The 20,864-nt window shown below is 45.5% G+C and overlaps 1 protein-coding gene across 1 annotated transcript in view; it reads right to left on the bottom strand.

The window, feature by feature from the left end:
* Positions 1-20,864, bottom strand: part of LOC8041303 (putative phosphoenolpyruvate synthase) — a 394,011-nt gene that overhangs the window by 128,517 nt on the left and 244,630 nt on the right. The window contains exons 16-22 of the mRNA XM_040214093.3: positions 18,818-18,888; positions 18,660-18,724; positions 16,854-17,001; positions 12,270-12,387; positions 12,100-12,191; positions 11,642-11,719; positions 9,308-9,414 (exon numbers count right to left, since the gene is read on the bottom strand). Coding sequence (XP_040070027.1) covers positions 9,308-9,414; positions 11,642-11,719; positions 12,100-12,191; positions 12,270-12,387; positions 16,854-17,001; positions 18,660-18,724; positions 18,818-18,888 — 679 coding nt within the window. The remainder of the gene's footprint in view (positions 1-9,307; positions 9,415-11,641; positions 11,720-12,099; positions 12,192-12,269; positions 12,388-16,853; positions 17,002-18,659; positions 18,725-18,817; positions 18,889-20,864) is intronic.

Below are 20,864 nucleotides of genomic sequence, written 5' to 3'. Positions count from 1 at the left end.
GTTTCTTCCGTTTTACAAGGACGACTGGGAACGTCCACAGACTACTTGAGGGTTGAATGATGTCGTCGTCTAGCCATTTCCTGAACTTGATCTTGAATCACCTTCCTTTCCTTTAAGGAGACTTGGTACGGTGACTGGTGGACCGGGAGCGCGTCGTCGTCGGTAATGATGCGGCGCTTCGCAACCGTTGTTTTTCGTACCCTTAATCTTGCGGCGAGACTCGCGAAATTCGCTCAGCAGGTCAAGCAGCCGTCCCTGTTCAGTACCTGGAAGCTTCGGGTCGATGTCAAGCTCCAAGGGCGACGTGATCTCGTGCTGCGATGAAGTCGGCTCTTCCGAAAATGCAGCGATTGCGGCTAAGTTCTCGAGTTCATCGATGTGGCCAACGGCGATACCGTTTGTAAGGTGCTTCGGCTCTTCCTGGAAATTCGTAACCAGGACGATGGCGCGCCCGTCTAGAAGTTTTGTTACTCCTCGTACGGCACCGATTCCTCGTTGGCAACAGGAGGCTTCCCTCGAGCTGCACCTCGCCGCAGGAAGTTTCATTGATCTCGATGGGATCGAAAATACTCGGCCACGGCGGTAAGTTCACGTGGTTTGCGAGGACTTGGACCACGGATGATGTCGCTTTTTGTTCATCCGGAGGTGGAACAGGTTTTCGTAGCGTCAGGGGGTTCACTCCAATTTCGATGATGGCGCCATACTCGTAGAGAGGATAACATCCCTCGCACATTCCGAGGATAACATCCCTCGCACAGTCCTGCAGAACGACAAACTTCACAGCGCACGTCTCACTGTGGATCTCGACGCGAGCAGTGCATCTCCCGACTGGTGTGGTGAGGTGTCCACAAGCGGTTCAGATTTGAGGGCCTTGCCATGGCGTTGTCACTTTCCGAAGACGGCGTGAAAGCCTCCCACTAAAAACGAAGAAGTCTGCTGCGGTGTCCCCAAGTGCTGACGCGTCGCGGCTCTCGATGGTCACATTGAGGCTCTTGGGCACCATTGCAGAAGCGTCGCTCCGCTGCACGTGGTCGGTCGAGTGGGAGGCCACCGGCGTTTTTGGAGGCTGTTACGTCGTCGGTCTACGGCAACTTCACCTCCAGGGGTTGCCGCGCTTAGTTTTCCCGGTACGACAGGAGCGACAGGCTCTCACGACGGGATCGGTCCATCGGCGAAGTTGGACGTCGTGGCGACGGCGACCGGGACCCGCGGCGAGGTGCAGGCGGGGGAGACTGAGGTCGTCGGAGGTACTCTTGGATCTCCTGCAGTCGTTCACCGTAGCGTGGGCGTAGGTCTTTTGGGTGGAAGTCGCGCAGTCCTATTTGCCGGTAGGGACAACGGTGGTATAAATATGGTCGGCTTCCCACAGTGATAGCACAACAGACGTCGATCGGCCGTCCTCCACACGTCGGTTTTTCTTGGCGCAGCTTGTTCTAGGCGATCGTACGCCCGATCTTCCAGGCGTCGGGAATACTGCGGCGCTGGAGATTCACGTCGGGATGGCGCCGCATATGGATGAGCAAGGGGCGGTGGTCGTCGAGTAGCTTCGGCGTAGCTCAGCGTCGCTCTTTCGGGAGTGGCGCTGAAGAGAATTTGCTGCAGCGCCTGCTGAAATGTTTCCCGCAAAATCTCAGCGATTGAGGGTGAAGCCGGACTTTCGGCGGCCAGGTAGAAGCTTCCCGATTCCCTCCCGCACGACGTCCCGGTTGATCTCACGGAAATCCGGGTGGTTGCAGCTAATTAAAACTTGTTCTTGGCCTAGTTGGTTCATGATTGCAGTCTAGAGGTTTTTTGCGCGACACAAGGGACAATCACAAGCGAGTAGACACGGACAAGCGCAAACTTTCAACTAGTTTATTCGTGCTCGGTCGACCACGAACATCCAGAAGGAGCATGCGCAGCACGCCACACAGAAGAAAAAAAGGAAACAAAACTGATAGAAAAGTCACCCACCAAGACACATTCTACGATAGTCATTATCAACCAGCAACCCAGATAAAAACTGCACTTCACTTTCAAACAAAGAAACCGAAGTATCGCTAACACCAGTCACGTCCTTCTTTATATAAAAAGCTTCCATCAATTCTCTGGTTGTGCTATCTTTGCTTCTACTTAAGATCCTGATCTCACAAAATCGCGCCTCACACCCACAGTCGGCACAGTGAGTTGGCAAGTGTGCATTGCCTTTACTCCTGATCGACAATTCATGTTCCCGTGCGCGGTCATTAACACAGCGTCCAGTTTGACCAATATATATGACGATTTTTTAATCCTTTTAAAGAAACAGCACCTGATTAGTTATGACGACTCTGTAGATGAGATTTTAAGCGCTTTTAATGTTCATAGGTTGGGCCTGTCCTTTACACATGAGCTTCCAACTCATGAGTCACTCCATTTTCTGGATATAAAACTGATGTTAAAAAATAATCATTTATGCTGGCGTTATAACCCTCGAGTACAGAAGGGGCTGCTGCCGTATGACTCGGCTCACTCAAAAACTGTTAAGCGAGCCATCGCCTCCCTCTGCTTAGGGTCCGCCCTCAGGAGGTCATGTCCACACTCTATGCACAGAAGCTTTAATGATTAGGTAGCCAGGCTGAAGTCTGCCGGTTTCCCCTGCACGGTCATTACGTCGGTTGCTGAGACGTTGCTCCTAGTGATAGGGTCAAGGAAAAGCAGAGGACGCGGCCAGAGCCGCCACAAAGGAAGTGTAAACCAGAAGTGATGCCGTATACACATAAAGTGTCCCACAACCTCAAGAAGGTAGCGAATAGATACAATGTACCTTTCGTGTTCTCTGCGCCACGCAAGCTTGCGGGCCTTTGTCCGAGGATTTCCTCGGGAAGAGAAAAGGCGAGTGGCTGCAACAAAAAAGCACGCCCGACCGTTTGTGGATTGTGCCACAGCGGTCGTATACGAGATTCCGCTCTCGTGTGGGAAAGCATATATTGGTCAAACTGGACGCCGTGTTAATGACCGCGCACGGGAACATGAATTGTCGATCAGGAGTAAAGGCAATGCACACTTGCCAACTCACTGTGCCGACTGTAGGTTTGAGGCGCGATTTCGAGGGATCAGGATCTTGGGTAGAAGCAAAGATAGCACAGCCAGAGAATTGATGGAAGCTTTTTATACAAAAAAGGGACGTGACTGTGTTAGCGATACCTCGGTTTCTTTGTTTGCAAGTGAGGTTCAGTTTTTATCCGGGTTGCTGGGTTGATAATGACTATCGTGGAATGTGTCTTGGTCGGTGAATTTTCTATCTGTTTTTTGTTTCCTTTCTTTTCTTCTGTGTAGCGTGCTGCGCATGCTCTTTCTGGATGTTCGTGGTCGACCGAGCACGAATAAACTAGTTGAAAATTTGCGCTTGTCCGTGTCTACTCGCTTGTGATTGTCCTTTGTGTCGCGCAAAAAACCTCTAGACTGTTGCATCTGGAAGTTGAGAAGGCAGCGGCGCCGGGAATTCGCTGGTAATGGGAGACCCGTGCTCGAAGGGCACGTTCGATATTTGTGGCCTCAGTAACAAATCCTTCGACTGTGATCGGGGCTCGCACATGGTTTCCGAACATATTTGCCTTCAGTCTCCGCATCAGGATCCGCAGGTTTGTTTTCTTCAGAGGCGTTTGGGACGAAGCGTTTGGGACGAGGCGTTTAGCGACGAAGCTTGTGACGCTTTTGTTCGGCCCTTTGGTTCTTGCTTGCAAAATTTCTACGGCTCGCTGTCATCGCTGCTGGTTTGCAAAAATGCATCGAAGTTGGGCCTGGAATTCTTCCCAAGATGAAATCGACGCTTCGTGGTACCCGTACCAGGTGCTGGCCGAGCCTTCCAAAGCGAAGTAGACGTTCCGCAGGCTTTGCTCAGCCCTCCCCCCTTCCCCCCCCCCCCCCCCCGCACACACACACACATACACACTCCGTCTAACCGGGCTACGTGCCCGTACTGGCTTAACCAGTCGTCCACATCGTCGTAAAGGTCGCCATTGAAAGTCGCCAGTGTCCGTGGCGGGGCTTCCACGTAGATATCGATGGACGTCGGTGGCGTTCCGTCTTGCTGTGACGTGGTGTTCATCGTCGGCGTCTTCTTCCTCGGCTGCTCTGGTAGTTGTCCTAACTCCGGAGGCTGGCCTTATGGCGAATTCCACTTGTCGCTTTGGAGCGTGCCGGGATCGACTTTTCTGGAGCGAGCCTATTTCACTGGGCGATCGGGATCGGGACCGACTTGTTTCACTGGTTGTTTTGAATTAGCTCCCGCTCCAGATTTTGATCTGGATCCGAGAAGTCGCTCCCACGATTTCGGCGGATTCAACCGGAAGCCAGCCGCGCCAGCCCTCGGCGCACACACATGACTTCCTTTCTCGTGGGGCATCTCGCCTGATCTCGCCCATCTCGCCTCAGAAGAAGAAGAAGCACGTCGCGGGCTGGGCTCCTAGATTGTCTCTACATCAGAAGAATTCGTAATGGCCGCTTGCTTACCGCTTGGCTCGACAGCCGGTTCGTTTTCCACCAAGGACAAGAGAGTGTATTTGCTGCGCTACGGGCATTCCGGCAATCTTTGCTAGAAGCTCCTGAGCCATTCCTGCCGCTCGTGCGTCGGACACGTGTTAGCGACGCGATTGCGAAAACGTCTTCGAAACGACCTCAGCGGCCGCAGAAAGAGAATTCCCGGGCAGTTGAATGACGGAAGGGCATCCGCCGATCCCGGAGCAGTGGTCACGTGCCACTGGGGATCCGTAGGCGGCGCGACCCCGTTCGGATCCTGTGCTCCAGTCCGGATCTGGTCAACTGATCCCGGCGCGCTCCAAAACGCCCAGGGGAATTCGCCATTAGTTGCGGCGGCTGGCTAGGGTCTCAGATTCGTCGACGGGGATTGGCTTTCCAGGACTGGAAAAGGATCAGGCCCGACAGATCTTCTGAGTGGTACGTTTCACGAGTATGGAATGCGGTACCCCGCCCTTCAACCAAATTGTCACTAATGAAAAACAATGAAGCGGATAAAGACGGGAGAAACTAAACGTTTAATTGGGCGAACGTGTGCCCAAAACAAAATAGAAGAAGGTTAGCGTCGCAGGCGTCGATGTCGGCTAAACAGCAGGATCGAGCGCTGGGCTGAGACTGACTCCGATCGCCATTCAGAGTCCCTTATGTGCCCCCTTGAGTTTCTGGAACATTCGGCGTAAAACATTCGGCGTGTAGAACATTCGGAACTCGATCAGACGACAATTTTCTCGAACTTATGAGAACACCAAGTTGAAAGAATAAATAAAAGAATATTCCACTGACTGGGAATCGAACCTAAACCTTCCGCGCGCCAGCCAAGCACAGTAACCATTCGGCCACGCACGTGCTCGCTCGGCAACGCGCGTGCCAATATTCACTGTAATGACGCTGAGTTTGTACGATGTAGGTTGAGCACTCTTAAGATCGATATGATGCCATTGAGTTCTTTTTATCGTCCTCCTCAAGGCAGTGTCAAGGTTTTCAGCTGACTAGATTCTATATCGCCAACGCTTCCTGACGACCGTATTTTTTTAGCTAAGAATTTTATTTTTATCAGATCTAAAATGGGATGAAAATATACCACCCAGTGGAATTTCTTCAATACTTTATGATATAAATATGACATATGGTTGTGAGCACTATGTTTTGACCACTACACGTGGACCAATGTTTTATTTAATTCCATGTAATGATCCTGCACTGTTACTCAGTGTGTGAGTGTTTTGCCTGAAATAAGTGATCATAACATAGTTACTGCTAACTTTATTGTGCCTCACTTAGTTTCCGTCAATTACAACGTTAAAAGTGTGTATGTACAGTAAGGCTAACTATAACACAATTAGTAATGAGCTATATGAAGAATCATAAAACTATGTGGCAATATCTTTGACTGAAGATGCAGGTTCTCCGTGGATTAACTTTGAAAATCTACTGTCAGCCCTCGTTCAGAAACGTATTCCTTTTAAACATGCGATGGACAAGGCGAAGCCTGATAAGCCTTGGATGAATCATTGGGTTAAAGCGATAGTAAAACAACGCCCACGTATGTATAAAGCGTATAAAAAGAATCCTTGTGTTAACAATTAGCTTCGTCTAAGAAAGCTAGATTAAGATTATAAAAATGTCATATGTGACGTGAAGCACACATTATGTCTCTGAACTAGTGAAGGCTAGCCACTCAAATTCGAAAGTGTTGCGGAGTTATCTTCACAAAACTCGAGAGGGAAAAAAACAGACATCGAGAGCGCATTACTGATTCCGGTAAAGTAGTAACTGACAATTTCGCAAAGTCTAATTGTTTTAATGATCATTTTAATCAATATTTGACAAAAGCTATGGCTACAGATTTTTTCCGACTGCTGCTCATGAGGTAGAAAATTTAACCCCTCCAGTCGGAGGAGTTTAACTCGCGGACCAGGCGGATTTTTTCAGACGCTCACCAGTCACCTAGCTGTGTTTGGAGATTTATGTTTGTCCTTTGTCCCTCTTGTTCCCCTTCTCCAGGAATTATTTTCATCATTGTTTTACTGTCCCATTTTGTAAACACACACACAAAAAAGTCAAGAATAGAGCAAGGAAACTACACTAATCAAAGAAAATTTGCAAGTGAAGGTTTATTTGAACATAAAGTAAAATCTAGACCATCCAGAACTGGCTGTACTGTATTGTGCCCACAAAATCGCATGCAATTTTATTTTCCTATTGGACGACGAACCTATTTTTCGCCGGCACATATACTATGGGTTTAAAATTAGGTTGAAGAGGATCGATCCTGGCAGCGGAGCATCGGTCGCACTATCAAAAAATGTGTATGCGCTTTTAAAACAAAAACTAGCAACTCCTCTGATATCTGAAGGTTGTTTGTTCTTTCAACAAAAAACTTCAGTCGACGATACACCTTTGTTTTTTATCAATTGCTCTATGTCCTAATAATGTTCGGCCCGTTTTAAGCCTGGCCAATATTTTACGGTCAGTGCGTTTAGGCTACTTCACCAGTACTTTGATTTTCAACGCTTCCACCAAAATATATTCTGATAGAGGAAGCAGAACTTCTAGAGCCCAGTAAACTGATTTGTAGAAAAACATTTAATTGAATAGATTACTTTATATATTTATAGATAATTCAATTACCTACTAAACGTTTGACAGATTAGAACTGAGTAATTTGTGAAATCTCACCGGTGTAACAAAATTGTCCTGGTAGGTATAAGTATACCAGTTGTGCACATTGTAAAATGAATTCTAGGAAAGCACGTAAAAAAAAAAATGCGGTAAAAGTTAAAAACAAACATTATACAGTAACTTTACAATGTCTGCCGACGTTTAGCTGAAGAAGCGAAGTCCCTTAGGAAAACTACGGCGTTCACTCTGGGGTTTTAAGAATATTTCTTTTCAAGAGTTGCAAATGAAGTTAGGTGCATAATCCTGCGTAACCTGAAAAGCTGCCGGTTATAGTCTCCAGCGGATGGATTCGAATTTTCCACACTGGGAATACTCGAGGAGCGTACGTTATTGTGCCGTTTCCAAGTCTGCTCCGGCAGACCGTGCGCATTGCAAAGGATTCTGCAGATCGCCTGGGCACTCTTAAGTGTATTTGTTAAAATCATGATCTTCTGCTTTGAAGTTGCACCTCCAAGGTAGCCAGGTTGTTGTGTTGGATTTTCCCAGCCACGTACTGGAGGCAAGCAAGGGGCACAGATTGGACACAAGCGCTGAGTTCAACTTGTGTCACTCAGAATACGAGTCTGAGCGAAATGCCGCACTCGAGCTCCATCTGGCTGCCAATAGGTGGCGTCAAAACTCCAGCGCCACGCCTTTGCTATCTTGGAGGTAGCGCCCGAGGTCGTGCGATTTTCGGAGCCTGACTCTGCCCGATGATTTGCATTGTCCCGCATCGGGCCCTATCAGAACCTTTGAGTCTAATAGAAGCTAGGTTGGTTATCGGATAGGCCTGCTGCTGGCACAATTTGAAGAGGGGTTCTGGTATGAAGCTATGGTTACTCTTAATGCCGGGGTCACACAGCTCATGCTTCATACGAAGAGTCTACAAGCACGAGTGACCGCAATATCCGTTGTTTGAATGCCGTCTACCAAGTTTCTTCATGAACTCGTTGACATGCGGCTTTCGAAGCACGGATCTCGTGGTGACTTGAGCTCGAATCTGTTTTGCAGACTGTGTTTTGTAGGATGTATAAGCCGTGAGATCCCGGCGTTAACGGATGCCATGCAACATCTTATCGATACTCAGCTCGGCACTCAAGACGAGTGCCAAAATACTGAAAGAACAAAGCGCGTGAAGGTCAGGTTTTCTAGGCTGTAAGGGACAAGATTCGTTGGCGGTCATAGTTGAGTCCGTTGAGCGCGAGCTTCCGATGAGCTTCAGCAACGCTTCCGCAACGGTGCACTGCACACCACCACGATTTTAGTTCTTCGCAGAATATAAGTAGGCGCCCCTTCGGAGCTTCCGCTTTGAGCGACGGTCAATTATGGCACCCACTAACTACCATTCATAAAAAAAAAAAATATATATATATATATATATATAATTCAACACATTCTAAATGAGAGTAAACTAATCATAAATCTGAAAATATTGGAATGGCATTTAGCTCTAGGCTTAAAAAGCTGAAAATGTAGTATTTAAGGACGGTGCGTTTCAAATAGTTTAGAAGACAGTAAACGGTTGTTTTGGGGAGTGAAGAACATATTTTTATTAATTCTAGCGGGGAAACCTAACTGATGGAGAAGTCACGTGACGGCAATTTTTACGCGAAATATAGCGAAGAAATGGGATTGGTGTTTAGCTCTCGCGATGTCGATTACATCCCTAAACTGAGTGGGTAAACCGAATTGGTTATATGTAATGAGATATCAGGTCATGTGACACCAATTTCACTGATAAATTTATCGCTAGAACTAAAATGGAATTTAGAAAACGTGACGTGAATTTAAACGTTACGTTTAGTAGGGAAACTGAACTGTCGTGTCAACAACGTGACGTCAATTTCGCCGATAAATTTGATAGGCAAACCCAGTTGTTATTTACGTAAATGACGCAAATTCTCCCGCAAACTTAAGCAGGAAAACTATTCGTGTATTGGCACACGACGCCCGGTGACGTGAATTTCTCCGTTAAATCTAGACGGGAAATGCAGGGACGGGTGCAGGTAAGCATGCATTCAACAATAAGCAAAACAAGATCACACAAAGATGGCACTGGTTTTGATAGCTGAAGTGTATGGAGAAGGTCAAGCAAGCGTACGAAACCACTTTACATACATGGAGCATAGCAGTGTAGGATTGCACTCACGCGACGTTGGCTCTCGTGTAGAATTCATCTTCGGACAGCAGTGCCGAGTCCAATTCGTGCTCAATCTCATAGTCCGTCTCGCGGTGAAGCGAAGTGATGGGCCGCGCCTGTTGAATGAAGAGAGCGATTCATCGTCGGAACGCAGGAACATCGAAAATGCGTTTCAAATTTGTTTTATTAATGTTTAAGTAGCGGTTAGCGCGACGACTGGGAGTCATGGAGACTTGTGTTTCGCTGTACAGTGGTAGCTTGGTAACTGTAAAACGGTTGCTAATTTGTAGTTTCTGACACATTTCGAGCGATTCTTACACGTACAGACGCCTGCATTACGCCTGCTTATACGAGAAGTGGCTGAGGTGAGAATTTGAATCGTCACATGTTTGTCTGCAGTACGAACTATTTACAGACAGCCCAGCCGCGGCGAAACTCACCTAACTGGCTAATTTGCTTCTCCGTGTGTTAAAAGAAAGAATTAAGAAACAGTCTAAAAATGTACGAAATCATTGATGTTAATATATTAACTGGTTGGAAGCAAAAGTCTGCCAATTGTGGTTAACAAAGACAAAGAGGCGACGTAAATCTAAAATGGCCGAGTGGGGAAACGTTTTACGTATTGTCTATAATTGCTTTGGTACGTTCGCAGCAGTTTTCGAACTACTAGTAAAATGTGATCTCACTATCTTAAAAAGATTGTTACAAAACGTCTTGTCAAAAGTTGAAAGCATCTGCATGTACATGAGCATGTACATGCAGATGCATCCCAAGCGTCTATGTGCACCTATCTGAAAGCTGCATAAAGGTGTTGTGGTGCTTTCGCAATTACGATTGAGCTGTGTTTTTAAAGCGGGTCCGGATGTGGTTCGCGATGACGAGGACGCAGTTTGCGTTTTTTCGGTGATCACGCGTGATTCTTCGGAATTTGTGTTTGGCAACCTTGTTTTACAATCCAAAATCCGGCTTTGGTTCAGAATGTTTTTCTTCCTGCTGTTCGCACGCATCCCGAGTTCAAGCAAAAAAGGAGTCATGAACCCGCGAAGCCACACCGGCGATACGCCCGAGCACGCCCTCAAGCAAAGCCAAGCTAGGCGCGACTTTCTGAACCATAGCCTTCTGGTTGAATAGAGCGTGCCCTCCGACTCTTTTGTTCCCGAGGTGGACCTTGTTTTCGGGATAAGGGGCCACTTTCTCCTCGTCCTCGCTCGTTGTTTTCCTTCGGGGCAATGAGGGGCATTGCTTGGTACTAGCTGGTTGTGGTTTGGTTGGTAGCGGACTTGCCTCTCGTGTCACGCCAATAGGGTTCGATGTTCGTGGAACATTAGGGTCAAATTAACGCCGTCTGGATTACCTATAGGTAATGTTGCGCGTACACTTGATTTGTTTAGACAGTGTTCTTTATTCCTTTTGGTAAAGAAATGTGACTGGCCCAGCTAGCCCGGCAATCTTAGGTGCAATATCCCCTTCGCGGTAGTCTGTTGGCTACGGAATTACGCTCATAGCGTCTATATGCGCCTTTATGGTGGTCATGTACGATGGCGGTAGGTTCCAGCAGCTTACGCGACTGCCGAAGAGGGTACAGTAGCTGTCACTTCGCCGACCGGAGGCTGTTTCGGATGTTCTATGGGCAATAACGAACAAGGCAGAGCAGCGACGGGCTTCGGCACCACAAATAACTAACCAATTAGCCTACTTGAATAAAAAGCGTTGAAACCAACATCCGCCAACGACTTCTCATAGAATCCTGTCATGTACAGACTACGCCAGGGAATATCAATAGGTTGACAGGCACTGTACTATCGGCGTATGTCAACGGGCTAGGGCACTTGACGAAAAAAAAAGTTAGTGAAGTAAACAACGCCGGCGCAGATGGAAAAGAAGCTGCTGCTCTCCACGGGCAAATAGTCGTCCCTGTTGATAAAAAAAGAATCGAGTTTGAAACATCGGGGTCCTAACGGTTTAGTACTTGGTTGGTGAAGGTTCTTACCTTTTTCATTTCTGACCACACCAGAGGAGTTCCGGGAAACAGTTAAGGTTAGGTTTAAATTATTAGTCTATATAATCGCAGTACTAGAAGACACGCTAATATAACTCAGTTTCTTACTAGTCACCACCTTTCGTCTTTCAGCAGAAGCGTGTGCGAGCGAGCCCTGATTAAATCGAAGATTTTTGTATATGTATAATAATATTTGTGCCTTTTTTAATTCATCAGTTCCAACCGCATGAAAGAACTCTTGTAGATCTTGTCGCTGGCTCTTTGATCGGGTCCGTTCATTATACATGGTCGGTTTGCCATCTTCTGCAAGCGACCGGGCTCATATAATACCTGCGAATACTTACCTGAAGCAGATAAAGCTTTCCCTCTGCAATTGCCCACTCGAGGTCAAGGTCAGACGTACTCGGATGCAGCCTCCCCACCTGTCGAAGTCCATAGTTTACTCGCACGTGAGCCATTAAATGGCTGCAAGGCAACGGCACTTCAACCACTTCGTTGCTAAAATAATCGGTTCCAAGTGATCTTTCTTTTTATTGGAAATCGTAAGGAACGCTTTTCCATCGTTCAGAAATCCCAAGCAGTCTACAAGAGACTAAAACAAATCACACGAACTTTTCGATAAGGTGTCTAAAGCCCAGCAAGTCGTGTTTCCGAATCGTAACCACTGCGAATTGCGCAAGCTCTTCTCTAGGCAACCAGGTGGCTGGGGCCACAAGACAACCGTAGTATTGAATGGAGATAGTCGAACTGTTTATTAGTAGCACACATGAGTCGCCGTATTGAAATATCATACCACACTCACCTCCAAGGCTGCTCTGCCCAAAATGAGAGCTTGTTCTTCAGAGATGCAGCACTCGTCTGCGTTATCGACTTTCTGGACCTCTGTTCCTTGTGCTGCAAGGAAGATTGAGTCCGCGTTTATCACCCATTTTACATTATGCCCACCATGCTCGAATATAGGGGAGCTGTCACCTGCGGCACGAACTTGCAGCTGCTTTTTGCCCAGGTGCTTAGAAGAAATAGTCATCTGCCCGTCCTCTGAGCGCTCCAGGGTCACCGTGTCTGGCTCAGCAAGTGATGACACCACGGACTGGGGCATTGTCAGAAACAGGTGTAATGATAAATATCGGTAACATTCAGTTCACCCACTTATTTAAACTTTATTTCTCGTTTATTCCTCAGCTTTAGAGGCAGTACATAAAAAAAGATTCTACAGCAAGTTGGGTTAGTTGGTGATTGTTGCGCACGATGAAAAACTGTCCAAAGGGACAGGACTAAGGAACGAACATCGCGTCTGTGTCTCTTGTTCTTTATTTTTTTTTGCAATTTTCTGCCCTGTTCTTTTGAGCTGTGCTTCTCGTCGTGTAGAAAGAGTACGAGATTGTTTACATAAACCGAAAATATAACATTTCACATAAACCACGACAAAAATTAATAGTTTAGGTAATAATCAAGACCCATCTTATGATTAAGTGGGACTGCTGCACGTTGGTACGTTTTTATTTAAGACTCGCAGAAATTAATTATTGAGCATCTGCCGAGTATAGTATAAACCTACGTGTCATGCTGCATTAAAGTTAATAAAAAGTGTGTATGATGGAATATTGCGTGATAAATGAAATGTCAGAATTCGTATATGTCGCCTTGTTGCTCTATTAATTATATCTGGCCTTGCACAAAAAACCTTTGTTGACACTCACAAGTTACAGCTTTCCATCATTGCAGTAATTATTTTTTTGTTGGGTGCAGGTTGACTTTTTTGGAAAAGCGTTTCCTGATTTTTTTTTTGGACCAGAAACACTTATTGAACATTATTCCAACCTATAATTTTGAAACTTATATAAAAAAGAAATAAGCTTAAGTTTTCGAGGTCGATATACTGTGGGGAGACCCTCAAGCTAGGCCCAACCAGAAGTGAAGAGGCCAATAACATAATTTACTTTGATAATCTAGAAGACGAGCAATCGGTAAAATAAATACAAACTGCAATGACCTCATTTAATTAAAAGCACGACAAGATGTGTTATCTAAAGTTAATCATCTCTGCAGTTAATTTTGTATTATGGCAGAACTAATATGACACGATGGTTTTAATGGTAATTCGCAAGCAAAAAAAAATTTTTGTTCAGATGATGCTGCTGTTGTTTCTTTCTTCGTCGAGAACTCCTAAAGTGTCACAAATTAGGACAGAAAAACTTTAAAATTCTGAAATGTGAAAACTTAACGTTTCAATGCGAGCTCGGCTCCTTGAACACGCGTAACTGTTCATGTACTTATCGTTTTTTTTAAAGTGCCCGGTGTCCTATTTTCGAATTGCTTGGTGTATTTGAAACAGCCCGGTGTGACTCATGAATTTCAAAATTCAGGGTGTGTTTTTGTGTTGGTTTCCTACTCGTTTCCCTCGCGATGCATATTAATCCAGAAATGTAGCTGCCTCAGTGATGATAGCAACGCTATCATCACTGAGAACCCGTGTGACGACGTCGCTCTCACGTGCTTGGCTCTAGAAAATGTGAAAGAGCGGGTTGAAGACAACGTCGCAATATACTCGCGCGTGAGGTACGTAACTGACGGGGCCGCCAGCCATTTTAAGAACCGCTACCAGCTTCAGCAGTTTGTACAGAATGATTGCCCACAAGCCAGTGGTTATTTTCTACATCTGGACATGGGAAAATGCATGCGACGGAGTTGGCGACCTCGTGAAGTACCAGGCTACGCTGAACCAACCTGAGAGAACGTTCAATAAACGCAATTCAGACGGCCAGGACAATGGTGAGCGTTCTACAGGGTGTCAGAAAATAAAATTTACACGGTCTTTTTTACCGCACAAATAAACTAGGCATCGCCGAACGCTCATTCTTTGTTCAAAGGTAGCGCTAGATGGCACAACCAGATGCAAAAGTTTCAGACCGATCCGATAAGTTAATCAAAAGTTATGTGATTTTCTGAAAATTTCATTTGGAAAATGGCGGCCGACGGAGTTTTCGAACACATGGGGCTCTATGGCACCAGAAACCAAAAACGGGCTAAAATTTTCCCATTGAAATTTTCAGAAAATCACTTATAACTTTTGATTAAGTTATCGGATCGGGATGAAACTTTGGCATCAGATTGGGACCTCTAGCTCTACCTTTGGACGGAGAATGAGCATTCGGCGATGCGTAGTTTATTTTTGCGGTAAAAAAGACCGTGTAAATTTTCTTTTGTGACACCCTGTACTTGAGAAACTGGGTGCATCTTGCGTATCTGGAGGAAAGTGGGCTTGTCCGGTATCGTTAAGAAAAAAAAAAAAAAAAAAAAAAGAAGAGTGGCTGACGGTGCGCGCTTTCCTGGCATTCAGTCTTGACACGCGTAGCGGCTGTGAAAGTCATCAACAGTTGGAATCTGTGGCATATATGTTGCACGGGCAGTCGGATCTGGTTAGAAGAAACTTTATTAAATGTGTACATCCAGGAAAACCTTAGTGTAAAGTGCGGAATTTGATGCCCCAAGGACTGCTCATTTCGAATGCAGGGTTATCTTATTTATCACAGTTTTCTTCGTGGGGTATTTAACCTACTATTTTACTTGGTGATAGCTTATAATTTTTATCCGATCACCATACGAGAATCACGAAACGTTATCCTCGCGCAGGATAAAATATTTCGGCTGGCCGCGATCCATTCGTACAGCGAGGGTATCGAAGCCCTCACAGTCCGGCGTGGTGGCACCGCTCACCTGAAATGGTTGGTCCCGGGCAATACAAAACTAACCTAAAAAAATGTAGTATTCTATCTTTATTTTTTGCTGTGGAAGTAACGCTGTTTTTTTATTTTAAATATAAATTATACCGGAATGTAAAACTTCACACTGCATCACCTTTTCTCGATTAACTAGTCTCTAATATGATACCTATGACACGTTACCCAAATAAAAAAAAATCGAAGGTGGTGTCTTCTTTTAATTTGTATTGTATTTTTTCGTTGTTTCATAATTTTCCCGTGTTGGCCTAAATATATCAAGACAATCGTATCACTGAGATACGTTATTTATTTTTTAAATATTAGCCAGATATAAGTAGGACACTGTCTGCTAAGGAAATGATTATGATTAAGTTATTTCATGAGATACAGACCTCAAAATTTTGCCATGTGTCGTTCGAGCAGCCATGTTTGGCAAAGTTTAGAAAAATAAATAAAATTTGCATAAATACTAGTGCTTTATATTACAAGCAAGCTGCACCCATTGTTTGCGTCTAAAACGTATTAGAATTTTTCTAATGCTATCGTTTTAGTTATTCACTCTCAAACCTGCCCCCTCCATCAGTTTGCGTTAATGCAACTGTCCACCTCTTCATGCCTTACGATTTTTCCTGTCCCCAAATTTTTTTCCTGGTCCGAACTCAGTGTGGACTCGTTTACACCAGACACTAGACAATGGCATATAAAAATATGAGTTGATTTAAAATGTCGGCCGGCCACCCTTTGGTTGATCTTATCTGAAATCACCTAGCAATGAGTGCTCCACCGCGCAACTTCCAATCACACCTGTAAACGTTAAACTTTGAAGAAGGGGAAAACACTATACTGTGCCTTTGATGTCGGGTTTCGGCTATGTTTACGTTAGGAAGAAAAAGTCGGCTGCACAAGCTTCGGCTAATAAGCGAAGCTTTTCACGCCTTGGTAGCACACTTCTTAAGTCGGTTAAAATACACATTTTGAAAAAGAAAGAAATTGTGTGTTATCTAAAAAAAATTGTAGTTTTGATGCCGACGGATGTTTGTGAGATTTTTAGTCACAACTTCGAACATGATAAAAGACCGCGCACAAACAAACAGAACAGACGAGGTAAGAAGAGAATGGAAGAGAAGCGCGTACTCACAACTGAAATGTATTGCGTGAAGAAAAGGAACATGAAGCAAGATGACAGAGACACCGGCTCGTGGGCATATAATTCAGTCAAACCCAAAGGACCGCAAAAAGGCTGCTTCTTTTTCGCCTTTCATCATGTTTAATGCATACCAAGTAGCTCAGCTTACTACCTGACTACAAAACTTCGAAGTCTGTTGCCCAGTTATGAGCGATTTTAAGAAGCTTTTATTGATGAAATCGTGGTGAACGGAGATATATGAAGATGACTTGCACCGGCTACCGAAAAAGAGCCCCATTAACTTTTTAAAAATTTCCCCAAATCACCAATTACTTTTGAATCGAAAATCAAGAAGCTCCAAAACTTGGTCATTTAGTCCGGAGGACTGGCAAAACTTGTGACCAAAGACTGAGCGTTTAATAGTGCGTAATTTATGTATTTAAACGACAAATATTGCTTAGAAGAACCCGGTATACCAGTGCCGGTCGTACCAAAACTGACATGAAGGTAGAGGGAACGCCGTAGGGCGTGGCGTCGGATGCAGAGCATTCTTACGTCCAGGGGCGGAATGTAGTGGCACGCCGGGCCGTTAGACCGCCGTGATAGTATCCGATGCCATGTAGTCATGCATACTCGCGAAGTGTGATTGAGATGTACGCGGATATTGCGCTCTACCCGCTTACCAGTGAAGATGATTGATTCCCGTACCTCACCGAGACCGTAGTTGGCGTTGATGACAAGCCTCGTGGGATCGCCACTGACAGGGTCGCATGTGAACAGGACTCCGGCCACGTCAGACTGCACCATCTCCTGGACCAACACCGCCATGGGTGCTTCCAGCGGCTGCCCGTGCTGCCTGCTCAAATATCATAACATTTGAATGGTCGTAGAACCTGCTAGTGTAGAGGAAAGTCACGAAGACTAGTATCATACAATTTGTTATCGCAGAGCTTGCTCGCTAGTTTAGTGCATGTAATTCCTCACTTGCCAGCCTGCTATATGCCATTGCGCCTTCTACACATAAGCCTGAATTATCTACACAAGCTATAAAAACTACGTGTGTGGAACGCTCAGATTTAATTCGTTTAGAAAAAATTGCTGTTAATTTGGTTATTCTGCAAAGAACATTTAAACGCGGTGTCTTTAGGGGGTAGGTGGCGCGCTTAGTTCGGGTGATGTCTAGGGCAGGATGACCTTAAGTCTTTCAGTGCCTGTGGTGGGTAGTGCTCTTAGTTCAGGTGGTGCATAGGGTAGGGTTTTGAAGCAGACTACGTCACAGCTTTCTGCGCGCAGTGTCTCTTCGTGACACTGCGCGCACCTCTATTTAGACCACCCGGATACAAAGTCATTGCACTGAAGTGCATTGCACAAGAGCACCAGAGCTGACTCTGTTCACCTGTGCATACACTGCAATGACTGGGGGTGAGAGGTTCACCTGCCATGTTGTATAAATTTAGGCAGGCACAGTAATCAACTAACGAGGGATATTATTGTAGCTTAACACATCGCCAGCAATTATAAAATCTGTATTAGTGCACCATCTTTGAACCTGACAGACAAAAGAACAAATATTCTTGGCGTCTAGGAGTAAAATGCGTGCGATTAGGGAAATTCGGCTGTTTCAGCCATCGAAGAGGAAGACAAAGTACATAAGCATGAGTTGTGAGTCAGCGCGGTTCGTTTAATTTTACCTTTCTGTTTCGTCTCTAAGCAGTGAGTGTACGGTGTGAGTGTACTTTTGGTGTAGTGCACTTTAGTGTGTGCAAATTTGAGCAACCAACTCGCCCAAGCTGCTATGTTAACATTGTACCATAATTTCTGGGTCACCAAGAAAGGGGAAGCGCGCTTTCCTGTCCCTTACACTCCTTCGCGTTCCGCGCGATTGTTCTACACCGCCTGTTTTTGCTCTTTTTATTCTTGCCCTTTCCACTTTTCTCCGCTCTGCGCTTTTTATCAAACCTCCTACTTCTGCTCCTCCCGTTCCTGATTTACGGGACCATAGATTAGTCAGCAGCGTATTCGGCTTCCACGCGGGTGGCTGGGGTTTGTTTCCTGGCACCGGTTGGCGTTTCTTTCGAGACCGTTTAGCGGTTAGGACAGAACGACCTTCACAATTCCGTCTTACGCGGCTCCTGAGGTTGGTTGGCACAATACTTGTAATGGTTTTATTCCCACAAGAGATAGGTGGGTATGCGACGGCGAGCGAGGCTATTCAGAGAAGTTACAAGCTTTACTTATGAATGCATGCTAAACGGCAGCCGCGTGCACTATAAAGCTGCCGCTTTAAAAAGCGTGAGAGCATCCGTCGTGCCAACAACAACTCTGGTGCCTGGTGTCAGATCCGCGCGTTGGTGTATGGTGTATCTCGAAACGGCCTACACAGGACCGGGAATACAGTATGGCCCGCATTGGTTGACCTATGCCCAGTCTCGAGGCCATAGTGACATTCATGTTTTAGGAAATATTGGAGCATTACGGAAGTCGAGCGCAGGTGGGCGTTCCACAAATACGTACCATTTGTACTCAAGTGCGGAATGTCGAAACTGTGACGCCCAGCACTTCACAGCACAGCGCATCACCTGTTCACCACGAAAAAAAAAAACAATTTGTTCATTTCACAATATCCTATGCCCGTGATCACATGGAAGTAGGTGCATTTTCCGGTAACGTACCTCTTGGAGCCCCGCTACATTAAGGAATGTCTCCATCTGGCCGGCACAGGACATTTCTTCCGAGTCTTCGCCTTCGAGGAAGCGCGGGAAAATAGAAACAATAAAAAGGGTGGAAATATGCGTGTATTGTTATTAGCGAATGGGCAATATTAACTCAGCAAAAGATTCATTGCACCAAATCACCTTATTCTTAAAAACTCAAGATAAAAAAGAGGAACAAAACGCACTTATTGCGTGTTGTTTCCTCTTTTTTTTCTTAGTCTTGATATTTTAGAAATGCAGACTGCGCAACACTGCCCGCGCAAACACGACCGTGGCCCCTTTTTCCTTTTCTTTCAAAATTGTGTTTTATATTATGTCATTAATAATACATTCTTTCTAAAAAATATTGGTGTATGTAAATAAATATATAGCGACATTGGAGAACAGCAAACTTTGCCGCTTAGTTTGGTGCCCCCAAGGGCGCGTTTTTCATACCAATAGTTTTAAATAAATAAAAAAAAAAAAAAGAGCGCGAAAAACAGGACACAGAAAAGAGATACTTGCACACAAAACAAGGCGCTAATTATACACTTTGATATTATGAAAACACTGTGGGGTCGCTTCATCTTTCTCGTTTCCTCGAATGAGAAGTTATGTAGCGTCCAAAGAGGTATTTCACTGTGCCTGATGTTCGGAGATCGTTGGCTCACTGCACGTTGTTTTATTTTTTACCATAAAGTAGGCCTGAATTATCTCTCTAGATAACTAAGGCCTACCACGGGTAAAAAAACAAAACCAAAAAACAACAACGTGCATGAGTCAACTATTTGTGAATCTAAGGGCCAGTGTGATGGCTTTTTTGAACCATGTATAACTTGTTATTTGAAGAAACGCAAAAAAGAGAAGCGAAAAAACCGTAAAAGGGAAAGGAGATCCTATGCCCGCGTGTTTTTTATAATAAAACAGTCGATAGTCAGCGCCTTGTCCTTTAGGTTTTTTGTCCTCAGTGTCCGTGTGTTTTTCGCACTATCTTTAATTATGAACATATGACAACTAGCCCAACTGTCTATTCCAGCTGCTTAAATGTTGCGAGCGGTTTAAAAAAAAAGTCACCCCTTTCCATAGTAGCGTGGCAAAGGTACTGGTAACGCAGAAAGTGACGTTTTCGTGTGGACGTGGTGTGAAGGGCGGGCAGAAGTAGACAGCTTAGGATTAACCTCTCCAACGACGGACGTGGCACTTGAAAAGGAATTCGGTGCTGCCACGACATTGCATTTTTTCTTGAAGAGCGTCAGCCGCTCGGTTGAGGACCTGGGATCATACTTCGAAGGCACCATGCGCACGTATGGCCTTGCAGCTCTTTATCGTGCTCGGTAAGCGCATGGGGGCTTCATTGCTTTTTTGCTTGTGGGTGAAATCTTGTGCTGGGGCAATGTAACTCCGACTTTCTCAAAGCATGCTGCGGTGTGGGACACAACGTGCGGAAACAGAACAACTGGAACGCTGCAGCAATGCAGAGAGCCTAGATTGAGTTTTCAACTGCTCGATCGGGGTCACGTGAATTACAGAGCGCTTTTGCAATACGTGCTGCGAGGAGATGGCAAGAGTGTTGATCGTCTGCGAGCATCTGCGCCTTTTCGTCCGCTGTTCTACCCGCCATGCGTTGAGACAGCGCGTGCTGACTTGAGATGAATATCATGGGAGGCATCCGCCATTAAATTGCAAACACTCCGACCGTCTTTTTAACCTACATTATCTAGAAAAGGGAGCAGACCCCTGGCGCCGGCTCGCGGTAAAAGAGAACAAAAACTTGGAACTATCTCAACCCGTTGCGACAAAGGGAGCAAGTCTAAGGTAGTGTAGGCTTTCTTTCGCAATTTTTCTTGTCGCTGTTTTTGCGTTTCTATCTAAGAAAACCTGGAGCACGCTCGTATTACCGCGTGCTCGGGGTGCATGACCGAGAAGAAAAGTTTTTCTCTGCATCGATAAGATTTGTGTTTATTCTTACATAGAGCGTAAGAGGTAAGGAGGCCGGAGAGACCTTGCTTAGACAGTTTTGTCTTAT

Source organism: Ixodes scapularis, unplaced genomic scaffold, assembly GCF_016920785.2.
Source record: "Ixodes scapularis isolate PalLabHiFi unplaced genomic scaffold, ASM1692078v2 PGA_scaffold8__174_contigs__length_109621045, whole genome shotgun sequence".
Classification (NCBI taxonomy): Eukaryota; Metazoa; Arthropoda; class Arachnida; order Ixodida; family Ixodidae; genus Ixodes; species Ixodes scapularis.
Note: the sequence above shows the minus strand (reverse complement) of the source record. Positions and strands in the feature narration are given on the sequence as shown.